Raw genomic sequence first — 9,025 nt, 5'->3', positions numbered from 1 at the left:
CAGCAGGATCCCAGTATGTAGGCAACAGATATAGTAAAGTAGTTCACTAGAAGGCCCAATCAATATTGGGACTTCATTGTGCTAAGCATGGTACAGACATGAGGTATGAGGAACTTATTCTTGTGTGAAGCAAGGTGATGAGTGATGAGCATGTTAAATGGAGCTGGAAGTGAGCCTTACCCAAGTCATCTCCTATAATGACTGCCAAATGGTCAGTAGGAACAAGTGTGTTCCCAACTGAGTTGATACGTTAACCTGCAGATGAAAGGTTTTGTAGTTTGTTAGCAATACCTTGAGCTAGGAATATTAACAGCAGGCTATGGAAAAGTAGGGACTAGAACTCATGCTCTCTCCTGGGTTGGAACTCAGAACAAGTTCCGCAAGGCTGCATGGTATTGTGTCGGGGGAATTTATCTCTGTGTATGCAGAGATGTAAAGCTTCATGTTGTTTTGGAGTGTATCCTGCTTTTGCAAGCCCTGTAGCAGGAGCCAAAATTATCTCATAAGCAGCTGTTGGCAACACTGCTGTTCTCAAGTACCCGCAGGTGTCAGAACTGATCAACTTTGCCTTGATGGTCATCTGGCTAGTAATGCATGAGGCGCCTCACCAACTGGCACCCTGCAGGGTTTATAAATTGAATAGGCATGACAGATTCTGACCTGTGGTGCTTTCCTATCTGGAATTTCCTCTGCTCCCTAGCCTGCAAAAGAGAGTGCTCAGAAAATGACATTGCTACACTCAGGGGAAGTAACACAGAGCTCATGTTGGCTGTCAGTGCCACCTGCTGGATACCAGGTGGTAGAAGGGCTGTGGCCAGGAGGTAGTTTGGGATATGAGCGAGCTTTTGTACCTAGTGTAGAACTTAGCCCATTTGTTCAGGAAAGCAGACTTAGCAGTTTCTCCTGTCCTGTTGCTGGCATTGTGTGGCTGGCCATGTGGTTCCAGCTTGTGCTTCACTGGGTACAGAGATCTGTCCAGTGCCATAGGGAGCAAACAATGCTTGTTTGATCTGAGGGCTCACCTCATGTTACACTGCCTCCTCCACAGGAGCTGAACAAGAAGAGGACCCAGAAGGAGATGGAGCACGCCATGCTGATCCGGCACGATGAGTCGACGCGGGAGCTGGAGTACAGGCAGCTGCACACGCTGCAGAAGCTACGGATGGACCTGATCCGTCTGCAGCATCAGACTGAGCTTGAAAACCAGCTGGAATACAACAAGCGGCGAGAGCGGGAGCTGCACAGGAAGCACTTCATGGAACTCCGGCAGCAGCCAAAAAACCTGAAGGTGACAGACAGGAGCTTAGTTGTCTCTACTAGGCTCTTTGCACCTGTAGTTGCTGGGGGCATGCCTCTTCCTTGTTCTCTGCCTTGGTCCTGCTGTTTCCATGCCTTGGCCTGTTGCTATTCTCCTGCACCAAGTACCTCCTCCCTTATGTCTTTCTGAGCCTTGGTCATCCCTAGATTCTCCCTGTCCCAGTGGTTCCCCAGTGTGTGTGGACACTCAGGTCATGGGGTAGGAAGCTCCTTTGTTCTGGCTTTGTTGAAGTGCCCTGTGGGCCAAGGTTGCTGAATAAATTCAGGCTCTCAGTTGACAAAGAATAGAAAAGTTTCTGCTTTTTCAGCCTGGCCTTGCTTCATGCATTTTGCATGTTCCTTGAGTATGGCAATGGGCCATACATAGCAGTGAGGGTAAGGAAGAGAACACCCTGGGTTGAGTGGTGTCCTGTAGATGCTACCAGTTAAGGCCTTTGGTCATCCAGCACTCAAGCATATGCCCGAGTTCCCTTACCTTCCATGGGACTTAAAATTGAGTAGGAGCCCTGAGCTTTTCTCTCAGAAAGCCTAATACTGCATGTGTTAGTGGGTCATCTAGTTACCCATTCTTTTACCTGGGTGGAAGCTGCAGCATGCAGCAATACTGTGGTGAGTGACTAGTTATCACCATCACAGAGGCAGCTATGTTTTGGATGCAATCTAAGCTCACAGTCTAAGCCCTTCTCCCTCTTCACATTGCCTCTCTGTCTGCAGGTTATGGAGATGCAGATCAAAAAGCAGTTCCAAGACACATGCAAAGTGCAGACAAAGCAGTACAAAGCACTTAAGAATCACCAGCTGGAAGTTACTCCAAAGAGTGAGCACAAAATGATTCTGAAGAGTCTGAAAGATGAGCAGACAAGGAAGCTTGCCATTCTGGCAGAGCAGTACGAGCAGAGCATCAATGAGATGATGGCCTCCCAAGCGGTAAGTGCAACCCCCAGCACTCCAAATCCTTTTGGTAAGTTGGATCTGCTGGGATGATCTGTGCTAAAACATGTGGCATGAAGGTATATTAGGGCATGGGTAGAGCAAGACATCATGGGAGCATCTCCTGCAAAGCTTACGCCTGTTGCAGCACCTTGTGTCCATCCATATAGCCCATTTTCTTCCATAAAGTTCTGCCAATGCACCAGTCTCATCACCTGAAATGCCCTTGTGAGTCTGGTTTTGGAGATCTGTTCAGAGTCTGTCTTTGTGTTAAATTGTGTTTTCACCTATGATGAGACATTTCAACAACTAAGCAGCAAATTAGGAGCTTCACAAGTGTTGTTGCCTCACTGAGGCTTGATCCCCATGGTCCCAGGGTCTTGTGCATAGTGATCTCCGCCCTCCCCTATTCCTCTGAGCAGATGCTGAAGTTTGCAATTAAATGTGTTTTTTCCCAGCCTGCTTTCCAAATAGTTCTTGTGGTTTGGCCTTAACAAATTAAGCACATAGCCTCTTCCCTCAACCCTAGCTATTCCCTGGGTTCCTTACTCTCATTTAGAAGTTGGGCTGAGCAGTCTGTCATGTCCCCAAAAGCCTCCCTGCAAATCATATCCCAGGGTGACATTGGGCAGCCAATCTCAGTGCGTCGGTGGGAGCCACCTACTGACTTCCGGCCTGATTTTGTTGGGTGTTTCAGACACTACAACTCTTATAAGCAACTCCCCCAGGATTACTTGATGCAAATAATAAATCCCAGTAATTTGAAGCACTGAAGGCCAGAATTCTTCACAGCTTGCTCTGTGCATCAGTATCATTCTGTAGATTTGTCTTCCTTTTCATCATGGGCCTCTCCCTGTTTCCAGTACCAAAGTACTGGAGCAAAACACAGTCCTATCTTTCGACAAGTTACATTATTTCTTTCACTAGCAGTGAGCCTCCCTACCACCCATCATTTGTATCCCTGCTGTGTTTTTAAAATCATACTCAAGACACCATCTTATCCTCTTTCACCTTCCCCTATGAGAGATGCAGCATATGAGTTTCATTGCTCTCCTTCCTTCTATCCCAATCCAGCCCCAAGATCCAAGGGGCTTTCCAAAACCTGGATCTTCAAGACAATGGATCTGTCTGCACCCCAGTAGAGGCAGACACGCGGTGTTGCATTTATGGCTTCCTCCCTTTGCCACCAGCACCTTACACTGGGATTTGGGTTCTGCTTAGATGCAGACACATTAGTGGATGTAACAAGGAGCAGCACCATAGCAAGAACTAACTGGTTGAGGTTTGTTGTTGTTTTTGCTTGTTCTTACAGCTACGGCTAGATGAGGCTCAAGAAGCAGAATGCCAAGCCCTGAGACTGCAGCTCCAGCAGGAGATGGAGTTGCTTAATGCATACCAGAGCAAAATCAAGATGCAGACAGAAGCACAGCATGAACGAGAGCTCCAGAAGCTGGAGCAGAGGGTATCTCTGCGGAGGGCACATCTTGAACAAAAGGTACGTTCCAGACGTGCTCTGAAACGACATTTGGGCTTGGCTAGTGAATTGCTCCTCAGAGCTAGCAACATCCAAGTTGTCATCATCTGTATTTAATTCAGTGGCCTGGGGACCAAAGGGTTAAATAGGATAGATGTTCTGGAGGAAAGTCAGGGGAAATAACTACAACAAAAATTTCTGCCACATTTGGAACTTGCTGCCACAAGATGTTGGTGAGGCAAATCACCTAACAGGCTTTCTTGTAGTTATGTATGTAGTAACTTTAGATGGAAGGTCCTCTATACAGGGTAAAATGACCAAGGCTGTGAATTCTCATGTTTCAGGACTGATCAATGGGGTCAGAATGAAACTTTTCCCACATTATATTATTCAATGGCTAAGTGCATTATGGGATTTTAAAACATCTTGGTCCCTTGGTCACAGCTGAAGATAAAATACCTAACTAGGCAATTAGACCGTGGTCTGATCTGTTGAGGGTGTTCCCAGGCAGTACTCAGATTATCTGCCCCAGCAAAATGTCTGCCCTGGCAAAGTCAAAGCCAATGAAGTGTAGGACTGTGAGGGTCTTTAATGGTCCCTCTGCCCATGAATTCCCTCTTCATTCTGCACTTTGTGGCTAAGCATGGAGCATCCTACGCTTCCTGCATCATCCCTGAGTGATGGCTGTAAGATGCAGGCACATAAATTGCAGACAACTGAGGAGGAAAGTGACCTTGGGTGTGTTTGTCAGTTATGGGAAGATCCTGAGCTGCCACCATGATGCAGCTTTGGAAACGCCTAGTACGATTCTAGGGTTTATTTGATGGGGTAATTTCAGCAGAGACAAGTACTAGCGCTGTTGTACAAGCATTGACAAGATCCCATTTAGAGTATTGTGTGCCGTCCAGGCCACCATTGTTCAAAGATGGTGCACAGGTCTGAGGAAAGGCCACTAAGACAGTTAAGGGAATGGAGACCTTTTTTCGTAAAGATTCAAGGAGCTTAGCTAGTTTAGCTTTACCAAAATGGAGGTTGAGAATAGGTGTGATTGCTTCTTAACAAACATTCCTGGGGTAAACAGGGAGGGAAGAAGATTCCTAGCAGAAGTTGTGGAATGGGTTGCTGCAGGGGGGATGCAGTAGTGAGGACACCCCCCGGCATTTCAGTCAGTGGGGGTAGTAGGCAGGTACTTTTCTTTTTCTCCCCTTCCCTGAAGCAAGTAAGAACTGCCTCTATCCCTTTCCTTCTGTATTCAGCAGCACCTCCCCTGCATGCCCTTCCCCCTTTCCCTTGCCCACCACTGCTATCCTCTCTTGTTCTCCAGAGGGTGGTGGGCGTGGGAACACCAGAGCCTCTCCTGCCTGCTCCAGCCATGCTCTGTGGAGCCAGGCTCAACTGTGGACAGCAGCAGCAGTGGAAAGGTCTCTCCTTCCTGCCCTGCCAGTCTGGAAGCAGGTGTGGGGGAAGGGAATCTGCCCACCCTAACTGAGCCTGTCTCCCTGTGCAGCCCAACTGGAGTGAGGCAGGAGCAGCTTTGAAACTCCTCCCACTCCCTGCCCCAGGATCAGCAGCAGAGGGGAAGAAGGGGAGGGGAGAGAAAGTATCACTGAGCATGAAGTGGGGAGGGAAGATTTTTATGTGCTTGAGGGACTTAAGTCCCTGGCTACTGTTTCTACAACATGGTCTGCCCACCTTTGTGTGGAGGGTGGGACAGGAATGGGGATGCAGACGCCCCGACAACACAGGTCATGGCTCTTGCACTGACCTTTCTGAAATCCTGGGTTTGCCCACCGTCTGCAGAACAGTAGGGGTAGGGGACCTGAACTGCTGTAAAATTGAGCAGGATGAATTTATGAAAGGGATAATATGACAGGAGAGAGAGTTGTTGGTTCAACAAGAATTGAGGTATGTGGAATCAAGTATTTCCAGTCACCACATTGGGTTATAGAGGCAACTCATTTCTAGTAGGGGTGTACCGATTACAAATTTTCTTGGCTAATACCAGTTACCGATTATTAACCAACCATACATCAGCTGATGCCAGTCCAGTAACTGATTTATTCCAGTTAAAACATCAGGGCAGAAAGTGGGAAGGAGCCACGGGCCACTCCTCGGGGGGGCTTCCTACCAATGCATGCACCCCCCAGGGGAGGCAGGGAGGGGAGGGCACGTGCCCTCCCAGATCTGTGTGTGGGACAGATGCAGGCTGTCCCCTGTAGGCTCGGGGCTCTCTGCTCCTCCACCTTTGCCCTGGGAACCCCACACTGGCCGTGCACCCCCTGCCTGCCCAGCGGTGGTCGAGGCAGCGAGTTGTGCCTCCCACTGCCAGGCGAGCAGCATGTGTGGCCAGCGCAGGACTCCCCAGGACAAAAGCAGCAGAGCAGAGAGCCCCAAGCCTGCAGTGGGCACCCCGCATCTGTCTTTGCTCCGCTCAGCTCTGGTCCACTTAAAAGCGTCCCTGTGCTTAAAAATGGTGGCAGTGCTTGAACTGAAGCTCATTTGCTGTGGGCTCAGGGCTCTCTGCTCTGCTGCCTTTGCCCTGGAAGCCACACATCAGCCCCACACCCCCTGCCCACCTAGCAGCAGGAGGCACAGCTTGCCACCCCCACTCCTGCTGGGCAGGCAGAAGATACGCAGCCAACGTGGGACTCCTGAGGGAAAGGCAGCAGAGTGGAGACCCCACAGTGAGCAACCCGCATCCGCCTCATGCACAATTATGGGGGGCCATGCCGCCCCTGCAGGGTGCACACAGTGGCAGGGAGCCACCCCTCTCCCCCCTGCACTCCCTGGATGAGCCACCTGTGGTTCAGTCCTACTCCCTGCCCCAGATCCCATGCACCACCCTGGCTAGGCAGCACCCCCTGCCCCTATCCCACTTCCTCACTCACCATGGGGGCCTCAATATGCCCCCTCCATGTCCCTTCCCTCCCCCATTCCCCTTCTCCTCCATAGACTTAACTGCAGGGAGCTGCTGTCCACATTGCCTAGCTGTATACCTGGCCACATGCATGTTTGGCCATGCACATGCCTACAGTACCCCCTACATCTTGCTCCCAGCAGCCCCACGTAGGACCCCTTGCAGGCTAAAATGCTGCCCACCTGCAAGGGGAAACCCACCGTGGGGGATAGGGAACCCAAGTGTCCAGGGCTAGAGGGCATAATTATCGGCAAGCATTATCGGCTACAACAGCCCAAAAAAAGCCTATAGCCAATAATGTAAATTTCCCTTTTATCAGTGCCAATCCAATAGGCAGCCAATATACCAGAGCACCTCTAATTTTCAGTCATGGTAGGTGTCTGGCAATGCCCTCATCTCCCCTGCTTTTATCTTTTGGTATGTTATAGGGTGTTGGTTATTCTAGCTTTGGGCTTTGCAGTTGTGTGCAAGGATTTGAAGTGGCAGTGTTGGGGAACGCTTGGTTAAAAGGTGGCCCACAGAAGCAGGGGACTGAACTCGATGGCCCAGGAGGCCCCTCCCAGTCCTGTGTTCCTGAGTGGTGGGTACCACCCGGTTGGCACTCTGGGGTACGCTGTGCTTTTCGGCGCTTACTGAACAGGCTGCGGACTGTGCTCGTTTCAGATTGAAGAGGAGCTAGCCGCCCTCCAGAAGGAACGCAGCGAGAGGATAAAGTTTCTGTTGGAAAAGCAAGAGCGAGAGATTGAAACGTTTGACATGGAGAGCCTGCGAATGGGCTTTGGGAATTTGGTCACATTAGAGTATCCCAAGGAGGACTATAGATGAGATTAAATTTCTTGCCATTTTCAAAAAAACAAAAAAAGAAAGAAAAAAGCTAACAAAATGATTACAGAAACCTGCAAAACCAACATTCCCCATGTTAACGGGCGTGCTCTCTCTCTTTCTGTCTCTCTTACTGACATCGTGTCGGACTAGTGCCTGTATATTCTTACTCCATCAGGGGCCCCCTTCCCCCCCACCCGTGTCAAGTTCCAGTGCTGGACAGCTCCTTGGCGGTCTTTTTCATAGTATGTCACAGTATTGATGTCTCTGTGCAATGATTAAAAATGTTTCAGTGAAAACTTTGGAGACAATTTTAATGAAACAAAAAAAGTGGATGTTTGTTGCTTATGAGCAATCACTCATTTTACCACCAATCAATGAAAGTATAAGCAAAAAATAATAAAAAAAATTATATATAAAACCCAGGGGGAGAGAGACTAAATCCGCAGCCTTACCTTAACTAGCTGCTGCATAATTTTATTTTATTTTTATTTTTTTGGTATTTATTCATCAGGAATAATTAAATAATAAAATAAAAAATTTTATTAAAGATTGAGAAATTTGATACATTTTACAGAAAAAACGTAATCGTGATGTACATATCAGTGGTGACATATATTATTACTTTTGTGAGGGTGGGGGAGGGAGCAGGGCAAAGATCTTGTGATTTTTAAAAAAATAGAAAAAAAGAACCATGCCAGGTGAGGTGGGGATGAGACCTCAGCTTTGGCATAGTCTTGATTGTATCATAATCATTTTCTGCTGTCGCAGAGAATGTGAATACATTTAAACGAGCCCACAGGATCCCAGTAGCACAAATTGGGCTTTGTCAAATCATGTATTTTGTGTATAGAAGGAATTTAAGGAGAGCTTTTACTTATTTTCATATTGTATTTTAACTGTTTCTCTGATCAAAATTTTTTTACTTCTTCCCTCTTTCCCCCACCTGTCCCAGCCACCCTGCTCCTGCTTTCCAATTCAGTATTTGGAGTACCACACTCTCAGATCATCCCAATCTTTCTTTTCTTTCTTTTTTTTCTTTTTTTTTTCCTTTTTTTTTTTTTGTGTTCCTCCCCCCGAGCCCACCCAACCCCATAATCTTGGTCATAAATATTGCATTATTCACACTTTCAAACTGTGTATTTTCTTACAATAAAAATGATAAAAAAAAGGCTTTACTTCTTTTGCATGCACTTTAAAAAAAACAACAAAAACATTTTTCAGGTTCAAAGGAAGAGCATGGATAACTGTCAGAGCTTTTAATTATATTTGTAAATAAAAGTGTTCATCACAACGCCTCGCTGTATCATTGTAGTGGGAAGAGTGCCTCTCAGCCTGACCTCCTCCTGTGGGTTCCAGGAGGTGGCTGAGCAGGGGGAATGTGGGCCTAAGGTATTTAAGACACAGCCAAAGCTGCCCTTCCAAGCTGCCAAACCCACTTAACCTGCAGAGTGGTTTCTCCTAAGGAATTGGCCTTGCTGCTCAGGGTGTGGACTGCTGACAAAATGTTTAGTGGGTAATATGCAGTCAGCCAACACCCACCCTCCAGCAGTCCAGACTTAGCC

The 9,025-nt window shown here is 47.9% G+C and overlaps 1 protein-coding gene across 5 annotated transcripts in view; it reads left to right on the top strand.

Annotated features, from left to right (window-relative positions):
• TAOK3 (TAO kinase 3) overlaps nt 1-9,019 on the top strand; it is a 150,767-nt gene extending 141,748 nt beyond the window's left edge. For 4 of the 5 annotated variants that reach the window (XM_025208559.1, XM_025208560.1, XM_025208561.1 and 1 more), the window contains 4 exons: nt 1,049-1,288; nt 2,032-2,244; nt 3,560-3,742; nt 7,067-7,443. In XM_025208559.1, the coding sequence (XP_025064344.1) occupies nt 1,049-1,288; nt 2,032-2,244; nt 3,560-3,742; nt 7,067-7,306 (876 nt within the window). In that variant the 3' untranslated portion in view covers nt 7,307-7,443. Of the gene's footprint in view, nt 1-1,048; nt 1,289-2,031; nt 2,245-3,559; nt 3,743-7,066 lie in introns of all 5 variants that reach the window. The other variant, XM_006027368.3, reaches the window with a different exon arrangement.
• Nucleotides 9,020-9,025: the final 6 nt, after the last annotated feature.

Source organism: Alligator sinensis, unplaced genomic scaffold (assembly GCF_000455745.1).
Source record: "Alligator sinensis unplaced genomic scaffold, ASM45574v1 scaffold692_1, whole genome shotgun sequence".
NCBI classification, from domain to species: domain Eukaryota; kingdom Metazoa; phylum Chordata; order Crocodylia; family Alligatoridae; genus Alligator; species Alligator sinensis.
This window is presented reverse-complemented; position numbering and strand designations above follow the sequence as displayed.